At 33.8% G+C, this 15,647-nt stretch overlaps 2 protein-coding genes across 2 annotated transcripts; one reads left to right on the plus strand and one right to left on the minus strand.

The window, feature by feature from the left end:
• The first annotated feature begins 132 nt into the window (after window positions 1-132).
• LOC129244460 (eukaryotic translation elongation factor 1 epsilon-1) lies at window positions 133-3,087 on the plus strand. Its single transcript, XM_054882098.1, has 3 exons — window positions 133-339; window positions 406-708; window positions 2,500-3,087. Exons 1-3 carry the CDS (start codon window positions 259-261, stop codon window positions 2,650-2,652), a joined length of 537 nt encoding a protein of 178 aa, XP_054738073.1. The 5' UTR covers window positions 133-258; the 3' UTR covers window positions 2,653-3,087.
• On the minus strand, window positions 2,920-15,514 carry LOC129244459 (serine-threonine kinase receptor-associated protein). The gene is made up of 3 exons (XM_054882097.1): window positions 14,855-15,514; window positions 3,454-4,119; window positions 2,920-3,374 (listed from the first exon to the last, which is right to left on the minus strand). The coding sequence occupies exons 1-3, from the start codon at window positions 14,970-14,972 to the stop codon at window positions 3,175-3,177; spliced, it is 984 nt and encodes a 327-aa protein (XP_054738072.1). The 5' UTR covers window positions 14,973-15,514; the 3' UTR covers window positions 2,920-3,174.
• Window positions 15,515-15,647: the final 133 nt, after the last annotated feature.

The raw sequence follows: 15,647 nt of genomic DNA on the forward strand, positions 1-15,647 counted from the left end.
TTCTGTAAATAATTAGTTAAAAAGTATTTAGAGAATGTCACATTATCGCTGCATTTTTCAATTGGCAAAAGTCTCCGAAGCAATAATAAATAAATATAATGATGCAAATTTAGCAATCTGGTAGCGCTCTGGCAGACAGCTGTTTAATAAACATTAAGTTGACCAAAAAAATTTCACGTGGAGTAGGCAAAATTATTATTCCGAATTGATAATTAGATAAATAAAAGAAAACATAAATTGCCAACGAAAGTTTGTAAAATGTGTGAAGTCGAGACAATAACCAAAATAGCGAATTCTCTCGGTGTACCAGCCGGCGAAGTGAATCTCAATTCTGAAAAGGTATTACATATATAATTTTTTACTTGACTTGGTGTTATTTCTTAGTAAATCGAAATTTAATTTTAGGTCATCACACGCACTAACAACAACAAAACGGTATCGGGCTTTGCCACTATCCTCAATACTCTTGCACAGGAATCAAAATCTGAAATAGCTTACAATAGTTCAGCGACATGTGAAATTAGTGCCGAAGTGTATCAGTGGATTGAATTTGCTGTATTGTACGCAGCGCCAGGTTGTAAAGACAAGCACGTATCACAACAACTGCTGCGTGATTTCAATAAACTGTTCAGCACTAAATCCTATTTAGTAGGATATTTCATTACACTAGCCGATTTGGCTATCTTCTATGCTATCTACAATTTGATGGTGAGTGCCTTGAAGACTTTAAGTACGTTTACATATGCATTAATTACCAATAAATCCACAAAATTAATCTACCCGTTAACTTATGGAAGATTACCTGCAAAATAGACAATCAGCTGTCAATACTGTTGTGAAAGGTTTTTCTTCATAGAAATTATTTTAGTGAAATATTTCGGTATTTTTGGTTTGTTTAATTATTTTTGACGATATGAAGAAAATACAAGGAGAAGGAATAGCTAATTTAATTGCGAAATCGGCTGCTAATAATAAGCAGTTGGACGAAATCAGTATACGACGTTTACTGAGGTTTCAAAAAATTATGGCAGCAATACGCATTCGAAATTCGAATTACATTTTATAAGAAATAAGTAATAAGAGGACACACATTTCTGGATACACGCTTTTTTCTGTTATATGAATGCATAGTTATTAACACCTAACAAATATTTTATTAGAACTATGTCTACAAACTTGTTTTCTTTGCCGACATCCATTTTATTTATAGTTTTTACTTTGACGTTTTTCTTTACACTTGCAAAGATAATGATCTATGTATTACACAGAAAACACAAAGTTGTATGTTAAAAAGAATGGTTATTATCTAGGATTATTTTATAATCTCGATTTTGGAAGAGAAATTTTGTGTGGGAAATCTCGCTTTTTAATTACGGGTTGAGAGTTAAGCGCGAGTTATACGTCAACGTATTATTAATAGAAGAAAGCATCTTGCAATCCACTATTTAGCAGACAAACACAGCTTCGCTTGGCCAGAAAATAATCTAGCATTAGATTCGCAAATACATAGACTCGTTATTTCATCCTTCAAAAAGCAAAAAGGTCTTTTCATTTATTTCTTCTTGCTTTCAAGATTTATGCTAGAAGAGCTCATTGTTATTAGCTAAAGGATTTTCCAATAACAGGTGTTATTTTGAATAGTCCGCTATTTCGGTAGATGTCACTTTTGAAATGTCATTTTTTGATATTTGACTATTAAAAGTGAAAGGTGAAAGTGAAGCACCTTGTCGGACCGCAATACATAAATTGGTGAAAAAATTCGAGCTGTTGGGACAAGTTAGTGATGTGAAGAATAAAACCCGTGCACGTCGCTCAAGAACAGCTGAAAATATTGCTGTTATAGCCGAAAGTGTTGAAGAAACCCCAGGTTTTTCCATTCCTCGTCGTTCTTTGGAATTAGGCATTCCATAAACGTCATTACACCGTATTTTGCATAAAGATTTGGGTTTAAGGCTTATAAAGACCAGTTAACACAAGAACTCAAGCCGGCCGATCATCAACAACGTCGTGCCTTTGCTGATTGGGTCGTTGAAATGCATGAAAATGAGCCAGAATTCCATCGAAAAATCATCTTGAGTAATGAAGCCCATTTCCACCTCGGTGGCTTCATCAACAAACAAAATTGTCGGTTCTGGAGCTCAGAAAATCCAATATTTATGTTTGAAAAGCCTCTCAATCCTCAACGTGTGACTGTTTGGTGCGGTTTATGGTCCGGCGGAGTCATTGGACTTTACTTTTCCGAAAATGAAGATGGAGCAACAGTTACGGTAAATGGATTGCGCTATCGAGAGGTGATTAACGATTTTTTACGGCCGGAATTGGATGGTATTGATCAAGGCAACGTTTATTTTCAACAAGACGGCGCTACGTGCCAAACAAGTAACGAAACCATTGATCTTTTATCAAAATAACACCTCTTATTGGAAAACCCTTTACTGTTACCTTTACGTCAACTGTTAAAAAACTACTATACTTCTCAATTTTCTGTTTTAATTTTAGAAATCTCTTTCACCCGTGGAAAAAGAAAACTATTTAAATCTATCGCGCTGGTTCGATCATCTGCAGCAGAGGCCAGAAATACGCCAAGGAGGCAGTGTTCTTAACTTCACAACAATCTACCTACATGGTTGGGCGACGGGCACTCATGTATAAATCCTACATTCATCAATTGTTCGATTAAAAGTATTTTCTTTCAAAATTGAAAAAAAAAACCAATTTTGCCAAGTAGGACAATGTGTACGTATTTATTTCAAATCACTTACTGTATTACATACTAAAATATGCTCAACCCGCTCTTCTGTCTATAATATTTAAGTAAAAATGGCGAAGCAATTTGAAATTCTTTGCATAAGTCGCATTTTAAGTTCAGTATTTTGCCAGCTACTTAATATCGCAAAAGTAAATGAATTTATACAAAAGTGTGAGTTTTTACTTTAGCCAGGAACTCTGGTTGTCTTTTAAAAAAATTTCCAAATTCATTACAAATCATTCACTCTGGTATGTTTTATAAAATAATAGTTTTGCAAAACGATAATTTTTTTGATTGTAAATTAATGAAAAGATCAATAAATTTAAAGTAGTTTAAAATTCGTTTCATTCTTAATGCTGAATGGGTCTGGACTTGTCGGTTGTGTACACCTATCCATTGCGCCACATCAATTAATGAATACTTCTTTAGTTCGCATGTACTTCGCGAGGAGAATTCAGTGAATTATTCAATTCTCCCGGTTCGGTACACTTCCAGAGGCCGTAGGTCTTACCAACTGTTGTCTGCCAGAGTCGCAATGTGCCATCTTCAGAGCCACTGGCATAGAGTTCACCATCTGGACTAAACTTTACCGAATGTACTGGGCCAAAATGCCCTTTAAACGATTCTGGCGAAGAAGAAAAAAGAAACAAACATGAAAGCGATTTTGACGGCAATGTCGGAAATACTTTTTATTTGCAACTTACCAATTTCATTGCCAGTTATATAGTCAAATTTGTACATCTTAAAATCTTCACCGCCACACACAAAAACATGTTTGTCTGGATGCAAACTAGCTGAGGACACATTTGTCGGCACTTTCACCTCTTTCAACTTTTTGAGAGTGTCCACCTCCCAGAAGCTGATGGTCGAACCATGTGTTATGGTCAAAATGTGATTATCAGCTGATATTTCCATACTATTTGGATTATGTGGAAACTGTAGTCGCTGTATCTCATTGCCAGTTAAACGATCCCACAAACGTACGGTTTTATCCTCAGCTGCCGACAATATGCATTTATCATCGCGACAGAAGAGTGCCCGTTTCAGAGCACCTGCATGACCGGCATACATTTCCGGTTCGGCGTTCGGTTGTTCCAAATTAAATACACGCACCAATTTCTCATTGCTGCCAGTGACAATATTTTCTGAGTTTGCATCAAATGCAACTGTTTTCACAATGTGCTTATGCTGAAAACTGTGGATTTCACCGCCCGTGACGGCATTCCAAACTTTTCCAGTAAAGTCCGCCGCACCAGAAGCAGCCAAAGTGGCATTCCTATTCAACGCCACACCCCAAACGGCACCCTTGTGCCCCTCGAATGTTCCCACCCAGTCACCGGTATCACCTTGTCGCAGCATGGGACTGCCATCTGAAAAGAGAAATGCATGGTATGTCAATTCAGTGAATTGTGCATTTTCATTTCAAAGTTAATATTCTAACAAAAACAGTATAGGCCATATTAAAAAATCGTATAAATACAATTTTCTATAACTTCTTCAAGTAGATAGTTTTGACGTTGATTAATTTTTAATTATTCGGTGGATGGTTTATACATACGTAAGCAACGAATACTTTAAATAGTCACAAAAACTTATAATAAAACAGAATCAGAAGTAGGATAATTATTTGTAAAATGTTATTAACAAGATAAAAATATATTTAAAAAGTAGTGAGAAGCAGAATATCCTGAAACGTTTTAGGAAATCGCAAAACGTAGCTCTTTAATTTTAACATAATTTTTAAATATAGAATCTCCTTCGAAAAAACCTTGAACATTGCACTCTATACAATCTATAAAGGGGAAAAACAGCAAGGCCAACTTTAATGTTGAAATCCTGTCCAGCAACACAAATCACACAAAAAAACATTTATTCAAAACTAAAAAGATAAATGTGCAAACATACATACATACATAGATACATACGTGCATACTCGTATAAACATGCACAAGTATTGCAAAAGTTGTAATGTACAAAGCGAAATAAATTGCAGCAAATCGCAAAGCAACAGACAACGTAAGCTATGGCAAAAAGTGCAACAGGCAAACAGGCGTCGCCAAACAAAAAAGCGGAAGCAACCTTGACTCAATGACTGCATCAATGCCAACGACCTGAGTGCGACTCACTGGCTGGTGAGCCGATTACGCGACTGGTGGCAGACCTAAGTAAGTGCAGCATAGAGCGAAACCACTATCTATTTTGATCCACGTTGCTTTTACAACAACTACACCAACTCATAACTCATTTATTGAACAGAAAACGTTGTACTTTGGAAATGCACGAATCAAAACTCAATTTAAAATATACATATGTTTGTATGTGCTTTTAAAACTTAGTTTTAAGAAAGCAGTTTTTTCGCATCAATTTCCGTTAGTCGATTAATGTACGTACAGTTGTATTTGTAGTTGTGATGATTAGTATACAATAGTTACATAAGAATGGGCTTTAAAACATTGTTTCGATTTTGTAAAATATATATTTGCATACATATTTACGTATGTATAATACATATATTTATTATGTTCAAATATTTATGGTATGCAAATACATATTACAAAGTAATTATCTTGCCGGATCACCAATAGTCGTGTTCACACAGTAATTTTGGTAAGAATTAAAAACTTATATTCCAAAAAAACCCCTGCTAAAATCAAGAATTTAACACTATTTTTATTATTTATTTTATTTAGAAGAAATCGGCACTACGAGTTTTTGGGACAAATGAGAGGAAAGATATGAGGGTTGGTGTCGAAATTCGGTCTGTACAAAATTCTAAAAACAAAATTCTGCTTTTTAAAATTCTGCTTATTTTAAATTCTGCTTTCTAAAATTCTGTATTACAAAATTCTGTATTAAAATACAATGTTAACAATGTTAAAGAGGTAATGTAATTATTTAATTTATTATTATTATTATTTTTTATTATTATTCGAGATATTAAATAAAAAATAATAATAATAATTTTTTCTTCAGTTTCGATAAAATCCACAGTATTTTTGCGTAGAACTCTTTTTCGCGTGGGCGGCCTTCGGCCGCGCTTCAAAAAAATAACCCTCATCAGTCCAACTTCGGCTACGCAATCCACCGTATTTTTGCGTAGAACTCTTCTAAAAACAAAACGAGCAGCTGCGAAGAATTATTAAAAAAAGAAATGAATTAAGTCATACTACATATTTAAAAAGAATTGCAAAAAATATTGTAGTTGGCTAAACTAAAATATTGTTATCGTTTAAACATACCTATATGTATATTTATGAATTAAATGTTTATTTTGTTACTTCTTGTATGACGAAAATCACAAAACTCGAATAAAGCTGAATTTTTCGCATTAAACATGCAGAATTTTAGAAAGCAGAATTTTAAAAAGCAGAATTTTAGAAAGCAGAATTTTAAAAAGCAGAATTTTTTTGCAATTTACAGAATTTTGTCATCCAGAATAATGACACGCCTCCAAGATATGATTTACTTACGAAGTGGATTCCAGTTATTTATTTAATTTCATTAATATATGTATATGTACAGGGTGCGCCAAATAAGACCTACTAATGTTAAGCACAAATAACTTTATATTTATTTTTCTCTTTTGTAGGTTATAATTGAGTTGTTGGAAATTTATTATGGAACCCTACCGCAAGACCAACAACAACAACTACAATACGCTATTCGTTTTACGCAATTAGCCACCCAAATTGATTTTTTAAATAATGTTTTGATGTTGGATGAAGCGCATTTGCATTTAAATGGTTATGTCCACAAACAAAACTATAGATTGTGGGGCTCTGAAAATCCAAGGGTAACACACCAACATCAGTTGCACCCATCTAAATGTACTGTTTGGTGCGGTGTTATGGCCACTAGAGTTATCGGTCCATATTTCTTCGAAAATGAAGATGAAACGCCGGAATCGATTTCAGGAGCTTCTTACAGAACATTGATTGAAAACTTTTTGCGGCCAATGGCGGAGCAGTATCATAATTTGTGGTTTCAACAAGATGGAGCAACTGCGCTTACTGCTAATAGTAGTAGTAGTAGCATTAGTAGGTCTTATTTGGCCCACCCTGTACTTGAAAGTTCTTCAAATAAATTAGGGACTGGCAATTATTTCATCTAGTTATATTAGCTTCATCATTTTTTTATAACTGATCCCAAACAATGGTAAAATGTGTTAATGTAGTAATGATAACCCTAAATACCGACGTCAAGTCAGTTAAGAATATTGTTTTTGGTTTTTGTTTTTGTTGTTTTATTGTTGTTGTTGTGGAAGAACATAAAAACAGAGTCAATAAATTCTTTGGGGAGTGGTGCAGAATTGATAGCCCTTGCTCGCAGATGAACCTGAATCGTTCCAGTAACGTATAATCGACTGTCGTAAAATGCAGAGACAGAACACCAATATGTATTGTATTGTAGTATTATTGCGTATGTTAATGACTATTCTATAAAAATGTTTATATATCTATGATTTTTTTTTTGTTCAGAATGAAATTGAAATAAAAAATGGCACACTTGGAAATTGTCTACTTAACATCTGTCAAACGGGAAACTAGGGCAGTTGTCAAAGCAAAACACTGCTAAAAAGAAACTCAAACTTCAAATGTGCTGCATATATTATATATTGCGCATCACTTGTATGACATTTGGTATTTAAATATGCACTCTCTAAAAGTTTCCATATAAACGTAAAATATCACAATATAAGTAGCAAATTAAAAGCATTTTTGACAGCTTGAATTCAGAGATTTTTTTTTGGGTAGGATGATTAATTGATCTCGACGAGATGGTACAATAGTGTAGATTAAACCTCTTACAACTGAAGTGTTACTGCATTTTCTAGGAAGGCTGTAATAACATTGTGCATAACTACGAGTATGTGTTAAATAATTGCCTTATATCCAGTTCCCAGGAAATGAAGGATTTGGTTATAGTTGTTGTTGTAGCAGTGATCAATTTTCGTAATTAATATGGCTTATTACCACAAGTGGAGATACAATTTTCGAGGAAAAGTGGTTATTCCAGAGGTTATTTCAAATGATTCCAGAGCTTATTTGTAGTCCAACTACTAGAATGGCATTCACAATTATGAAAAATATAAAATTTTGAAGTACGCTAACATTTTCGGCTCAGTGATCTCCTAGCGCATTACAACATCACTGCTGGCAAATCTAGTAAATTTGCGTGCTCTGTATACTCGTACACGCCTCTACGTAACAATTTTTTTTCTTAAAATCTGTTTGCAATTGTGCATTCGTCGTCCCTCTCTGTCGATGTGCTTTGTGTTAATCGTGTAGATATTCTAAATCAAGGTGAACAGGCGTTTTTATTATAAATTCTTTTTATTTATCGATCTGACTGCCTACCTGACTGTCGGTTGTTTAATTGCAATTTTATATGCATTTGTTTGCTGCATTGCAAGCATAACTGTCACGCATAACAAAGAAACATGTTTGAGAAAATAGTCGGAACAGATAATAGCAATTAGGAAATGTGTATATACGACGTATAAAATGCAAATGTACATAGTAGATACATACACATACGGCCATTAAAATAGGTACTCCTTACTTTCATATGGAAAATGCAATTTTTTTAAATTAATAATAAAAGTTTTTATTTCATATTTTAAAACTTAAACTAGTGTTAATAGGAATAAAAAGGAAAAGGAAATTGGTCGGTAAAATAGATACGAAATAGAAACATCTACGATACAAAACGAATTTAATGATTTTATTAAAAATTAATGAAGTTTAATCAATAACCACTGTGTCCACCATAATTGGCAATGTCTTTTTGTATTCAATTTCGTATAAAATTGATAATCAAATGACAGGTTTCATATTTTAAAACTTAAACTAGTGTTAATAGGAATAAAAAGGAAAAGGAAATTGGTCGGTAAAATAGATACGAAATAGAAACATCTACGATACAAAACGAATTTAATGATTTTATTAAAAATTAATGAAGTTTAATCAATAACCACTGTGTCCACCATAATTGGCAATGTCTTTTTGTATTCAATTTCGTATAAAATTGATAATCAAATGACAGGTTTCATATTTTAAAACTTAAACTAGTGTTAATAGGAATAAAAAGGAAAAGGAAATTGGTCGGTAAAATAGATACGAAATAGAAACATCTACGATACAAAACGAATTTAATGATTTTATTAAAAATTAATGAAGTTTAATCAATAACCACTGTGTCCACCATAATTGGCAATGTCTTTTTGTATTCAATTTCGTATAAAATTGATAATCAAATGACAGGTTTCGGTGGGTGTAGAATACAATAGTCTTTGATTTTATGCCATAATGCGGTGACTCGCTTGCCAATCCCTAACTTTAACATCAAGAGTCATTATCTTGCATAAAAAGTCACCGAAGCGGCATATTCTCCTCAGCAAATGGAGGCAACACCTCTTGAAGTGTGTCTTTATAAATAAATTTGCCCGTTTTGTTAGTTATGAAAATATGAAAAACCTACTCTATACCAAGAGAACCATCCCCAAACCATTATGTTGCCACCACTATGCTTAACTGTTTTGTTTCTTTGTTAACCCGTCCGTGAACTCTTGTCCTTTAAGCCGTCTGATATTTCGTCCAGCATCGTTTTCAAATGAATGTATTTTGCTCGTTGTTGACCCAGCTTCAATGCCCTTTGATTACTTAAAAGGATCCCTCTTGGCAAGAGTCACAATTAAATTACCAGTAATGCAAGTCCATTTGTAGAACAACATCAAGACGCACACCACAAATAGCAGGAGGAGCTCGGCCAAACACCCAAAAAGGGTGTACGCGCCAATTATATATATGTATAATGCAAGTCGTTTTCATTTAGGCAGCACGCCGTTTGTGGATTATTTGGGCTTAAGGAAATTCAACTGTGCAATACTGCACACGACCTATCTTTGAAAGAAATTCATATTAACTATTAGTTATTAAGGGGTTATACGCAATTATGACTTTCAAAAAAATCGATTTTTTTATTGCATTTTTGTAATGTACATACAGTGCACTCGCGGTAACTCGAATAGCCGCTAAGTCGAACGACGTGCTAACTCGAACACATTTTTTCCCCTATTGACTTCTTTGTAACTCGAACAATAAAAAAGCGCTATAACTCGAACAAAAAAACAAATTTATTTGTAGGGGAGATCGGGGGGTCGTGAGACACGGGGGGTCATGAGACACGCTCACAGCCCTGAACTGAAGAGCGCGGCATCTGTCTGGTATCTGCGTAACTTCTTGCTAGCTTTCAATCATAATATTTACATGACAAATATTTTGTTCATGCAGGTTATTTGTGTGTCCTCATACCGCGACTCCACTTGTGTGATTGAAAGTTTTGCTGATAATCGTTTTTGTTGTTTCTTACACTTTGTTGAACAAGCTAATTATAAAAGTGCATGCATCAAAACCTTCCTTGGTGAGTAGCCTTTTGACCCACAACAAGAGTTTTGCGTAAATATTAAATGCATCCATAAAACAGTGGCCACATTGAAAATAAAGCAATTGGGGGGTCGTGAGACAGCGTATTCGGGGGGTCATGAGACATGCTATTTCCGTAATCTAGGAACATTTAATAGTATTCTACAGCCGTATCTCGCATTTCTGTATTATCTGCAAAGGTGTAATGCCCAAAAAATTAAACCGAAACAATTCGATTCACTGTAATACTTGCGATAGACCTGTTCACTTGAAATGTGCAAATTTAACAGCCGGCTATTACACCTGCATCCATTGTGAATCTGATTAATCTAATATTTTCTTTTTCGGATATTCATTGACTTGATTGATTAGGTATATTATTCATATTGTTCATATCAATTATATTGTAGAAGCCAATATATGCCTTTTTAACGATTGAAATAAAAAATTTTTATAAAATCAGGCCGTTTTCTTTCTGATGAAATTTGTGTCTCACAACCCCCCGAACATGCGAAAATCCGAAAAAAATGATTTTTGAGCAGGCAGGCAAAACTTAGAGATTTTTCTATAATTTTAAGAAATTAATCTTTTGTCAAAGTGTTGTTATACTTAATCACAATTAAAAAATTTTAATGTGCAGAAAAATGGATAGGTTATATTATGTTTATGGTCAAAAAACAAAACCCGTCTCATAACCCCCCGATCTCCCCTACACACATTCTTTTCAAACATGTACATTTTGTACATAGATACATATGTAATAATATATGTATATTAGTATATGTATATAAATTATATGTATACTATTGTATTGTCCATATGAATATTTCGGCGTTAATATCCCGTTAGTTTTCTGGGAACAACATCTTGCATTGGCCAAATTGCTTTAAATTTGTCATTTGTAGTGTATCAGTGCACGTGAGTAATGGATCGTAAAAGGTTGAAGTGTTTAACATTAAAAGAGAGGGCTGAAGTCCTTAACAAAATTAAACGTGGACGTAGTGTTACTTCTCTAGCGAAGGAATATGGGGTAGCCAAGTCCACCATAAGTCTTATAAAAAAGAAAGATAAGGCAATTTATGGCTTGCACTAACGCTACCGGCAACCATAAGCTTAAACTTCTCGTTATTGACAAAGCAAGAAATCCTCGTGTTTTCAAAAATTTTAACAAAAATTCCAAATCAGCCTGGATGACTTCGGCGATTTTCAAAGACTGGTTTCATAATTCGTTCGTGCCGCAGGTAAAATCCAGATTCATTAAAACAATTTTTTTAACCAAGTTAAATGACTTTAATATTTAGGTAAGAAAATATTTGAAAGATGGGGGACTACCGGAGAAGGCTCTTCTTCTAATTGATAATGCCCAATCACATCCCAACGAAATCGAATTAAAGTCCGAGGATGGTTTAATTTTAACTATGTTTATGCCGCCGAATGCGACACCATTGATCCAGCCAATGGACCAAAATGTAATTCGTATAACGAAACTATACTACAGAAATTTTCTACTGGCTTCCATGTTCAACAATCGATCGAAAAATCGATATCGATGACTGTTTTTTTAACATAGCACACTCAATTGATAAGTCGAACAAATTCGATAAATCGAACAGCGCCTGTTTTAATTAGTTCGAGTTATCGCGAGTGCACTGTATATTCAAAAGTATACGCACGAAATTTGAAGTAGATCTAAGCAATACTTTCGGAGTTATACCTAAATATGTAGAGATGCCTCGGCACGTTTTAAGGTAGGTATTGAAACTTTAAACGTGTTTTTTTCAAAACGGCATTTTTTAAGTCGGTGTACACGATATCTCGAAAACGGCTTGGTTGATCGATCAACCGTTTTAACTCAATCTTTAAAGATACATTTTCTAGTAATTAATCGTTCCTTTTGTAAATCTGATACTTATTTTCCATTTTATAATCAATTTACGGCCAATTTTAACGTAAAAATCGAAATCATTTCTTTTAAAAGCTGCCGTTTTGTGAAAATTCACTATTTTGATTAGCCGAACGATTAATTACTAGATAATCTAATATATTAACAAAATTTGTTTGGTTTTTTGATTTCAGATAATCCAATCCTGAGCTACGATGTACACCGTAAATCGTCTTTTTTTAAAGGAGGTTCCAGAAATCGCCTGCAGCGCGCTCTATAATCAACATTTTCATAAATAAAAAATTTTGTTACGTTCTTGAAGGATGCTTTTATAACCGCCAAAAATTTTCAAATTAAAATATTCTGAAGTTTCTTCAGGATAAATCCTTGACAACCCGTCTTTTATTTGCTTCATAACTGCGTATAACCCCTTAAATGAATTATCTAATTCGCTACTTGCGGTACATGCAATATTTCTCACTTAATTAGTTAAAATGCAAGAGTTATCCGCAAAGTAAATATTATAGAGGTCACGCAAAATTACACTTTATGATTTTAGTGACCGATAATAAACACCGAAAACAGTCGGTTCTACGTTACCGGAACGACCCGGATTTATATCCAGCCAAGGATTGTTACTTCAACAGCATTCCCTATATATGTATGGGGAATGTTTATGTTGCTACAACAACAACCGAAGAAGTTTCAATAGCTTTAAGGGGTTAGGCCACTCTAGGATTTTCAAAATATCGAAATTTTTTTTTTTTTGCTTAAAAGATGCTTTAAACTCTTTAGAATATAAAACAAAAAGTCCTATGCGTGAAAAAAATGTTTATCTCTAATATTTCGCACTTTTGCGCGAGCGCCTCTGACGTCTCTGAACCGACTATTCAAATTTAAAGCGTGTTTATCTCAAAACGTGATTTTTCAAAACGGCAAGCAGCATAACACAAACAATTTTTAATATTTTCACTTGTAATTGTACAAGGATCTTTAGAACATTATTCCGCACTGAAATACGTACGGATTTTTTTATTAATTAATTAGAAAAATTTTTATAAACAATTAACGGTTCCATTTTAGACGAAAAATTCTACTTTTGACTTCAAACATCTGCAAAATACACAAATTTCAATATTTCTAAAATCCCGTACGTATTTCTACAGCTATACTCACGTCGATTGAGAAGAATGTTTTTAATTTGGTTTAGGTGGACATTTACGTCAGTTGTACTGCTTGCCGTGAAGTGCCTTTTTCGCAGGGCGCGTTCAGAGATTCACTCCAAAGGCGCCATTTTGTAATATTTTTCAATAAAAATATTTGTAATTACACTTAAATACATGCTTAATAATATACTTAAAAAGTTTTTTCCTGGCACCTTTCTTTCAATGTAAAAAAAATCCTTAAAAAACTGCTTTTTTACAGTAGCTAGAGTGGCGTAACCCCTTAAGGAAATCGATAGATAAAGGCAGCGTACCTATTTTAATGACAATATGTGTATGTATCTATACAAACATGTGTTACATATCAATTTTATTTAATTTTTCAAATATGTAGGCAAAAAAAGGGAACTATATTCGTTATATTTCCATAGTAGGTTGTTCTAGAATTCTTATTTACAAGGCAAAACTCAAATATTGACTAAGAATACATGGGCACGCGATTTAACAAACAAAACTATTTAGTTATATTAAAATTATTAATTGCTATCGTTGTTGTTGTTCTAACGGCAACACCTTTTTTTAATATCGAAATGTTGCTGGTCATATGGATATAGGAGAATCCAACTGTCGCGGCATTTGCCACATGTTCAAATGGTCATTAATACTCTGTATGCATTTTTAATAATAATAATAACCAAATTTGAGTGTTTTATCAACGTAAATAAATTAAGGAAAAGTTAGAAAACATTCTACAATAATTAAAATTGATTGCATGTAAAGCAAATAAAAAAGAAACACCAAACAGACAAATGAATTGCAAGCAAAAATGGTAAAGCAAAAAAGCATGCGACAGCTTCAAGGTACTTCCCGTATGTGCAAAACGTAAAACGAGCGATATACAGCAACGATCAACGAGAAGCGAAACAAGTTGCAGCGAAATATTGTGCATTAACTTATAGCAAGCAATGTAAGCTATTTCGTAAAATACTTTGCGCCCCAGGGAAGTCAGAGGATCGACGGAGGCCACGAACAACAAGCTATCTTTTGAACTGATTGTTTATAGTGCGTAGAATTCAATAATAAGCAACTGCCAGCCAATCAACCGGCTGGGCTAAATTCATGCACAAACATATGTATATGTACATACATGTATGTATGTAGTTAGCACAGATAGGACAGAACAAAAGTGTAAAACGAGTTTCGTTTTGGAGTAGTACACCTTTCGCCTCAACTAATTTTGCACATTTTATTTGGCCTGTGATCACTTACAACGTCATCAAATCATGTAGGTCAAGGCTTACCTTGGGCAATGAAACTAATGAAAAAGCGCTTTCAATTCAATGTACAGCTATACTAATTGTATAGTACTTCCCGCAAAAAAGCCTAGATTTTACCTCGGCAGATTTACAGCAATTGTTGCTTTAGCTGTTGGATTTGCCTTTAAGCCGAATCGAAGTGCCGATTTAAATGTGTATTTACATCATTTACAAATTTTTTCTAGATAAATTATAATTTCTAAAAACTGTAGATACGCAACCAAAAAGGCAGCATATCAATATGCTCTCATTTTGATTACTTAAAAATGTTAGGAATGTTTAAACAAACTAATTACATTTTACAAGTAGAAATAATTTACCTTTACACGCTGAAATGAGAAAGTAACCGCTCTCGCAAACGTCACTAAAATCCAAATGCACCACAGGGCGCGTATGACCGCTGCAGGTCAACGGGATTTGACGCAAATTAGAAGTCATCCTTTCAATTTTGTTACTATTACGCGTTCAGCGCCTTGTTTTGATCAAAATATATGTGTATAAGTATATGTAGATATTATTTTTTTATAATTTATCCTTCAACTTGACGTTGGCAGCGCTGCAAAAGTGTACAAGCTTAGCTAAACGTTGAAGTTTTCCACGCCGCCGTCGCTTGTGCTTTCGGCTTGCTGCTGTAATTTGGCTCCTCCGTTTTCGATTTTTGTTATACGTTTTTTTCCTATAAGTTAAAGTTTCCTCCTTCACGCTGCCGCTCCCTTCTGAATAATCGTTGTACAATTTTTCGTACAAATTGATATATTTACAATTATTGGATTTTTAGCGAATCTTTATATTTTAGCACGAACACAAATTGGATGAAATTGGAATTAAAATAAGTAAATAATTGGCACAGAATTGAATTCGCGACGATTTGGTTTTTCCCTTAACTAGTTACTAAAAAATTTTAGTTTCCTTTTGTTCGGACTTATTAAATTTTTATATTTAGCGAGATGCAATGAAAAACAAAGACTGAATGAATGAAAGGAAAAAATCTGACAATCACTAGTGAACTTTTGTGGTTTGTCAATAATAGTGCTGCCACTCTTTTAAAACATAAACACAGAATAAACACGCTCAACAGAGTACAGAAGGTGGCGCCTTCTGAAAACCTCTACC

Source organism: Anastrepha obliqua, chromosome 4, assembly GCF_027943255.1.
Source record: "Anastrepha obliqua isolate idAnaObli1 chromosome 4, idAnaObli1_1.0, whole genome shotgun sequence".
In the NCBI taxonomy this organism is placed as follows: Eukaryota; Metazoa; Arthropoda; class Insecta; order Diptera; family Tephritidae; genus Anastrepha; species Anastrepha obliqua.

Coding starts and splice junctions, on each gene's coding strand:
- LOC129244460 (XM_054882098.1), top strand. CDS start 259: ATGTGTGAAGTCGAGACAATAACCAAAATAGCGAATTCTCTCGGTGTA. Junction 340..405: donor TGAATCTCAATTCTGAAAAG/GTATTACATATA, acceptor ATTTAATTTTAG/GTCATCACACGCACTAACAA. Junction 709..2,499: donor ATGCTATCTACAATTTGATG/GTGAGTGCCTTG, acceptor TTTTAATTTTAG/AAATCTCTTTCACCCGTGGA.
- LOC129244459 (XM_054882097.1), bottom strand. CDS start 14,972: ATGACTTCTAATTTGCGTCAAATCCCGTTGACCTGCAGCGGTCATACG. Junction 4,120..14,854: donor TCTCATTTCAGCGTGTAAAG/GTAAATTATTTC, acceptor TTCTCTTTTCAG/ATGGCAGTCCCATGCTGCGA. Junction 3,375..3,453: donor TATAACTGGCAATGAAATTG/GTAAGTTGCAAA, acceptor CTTCTTCGCCAG/AATCGTTTAAAGGGCATTTT.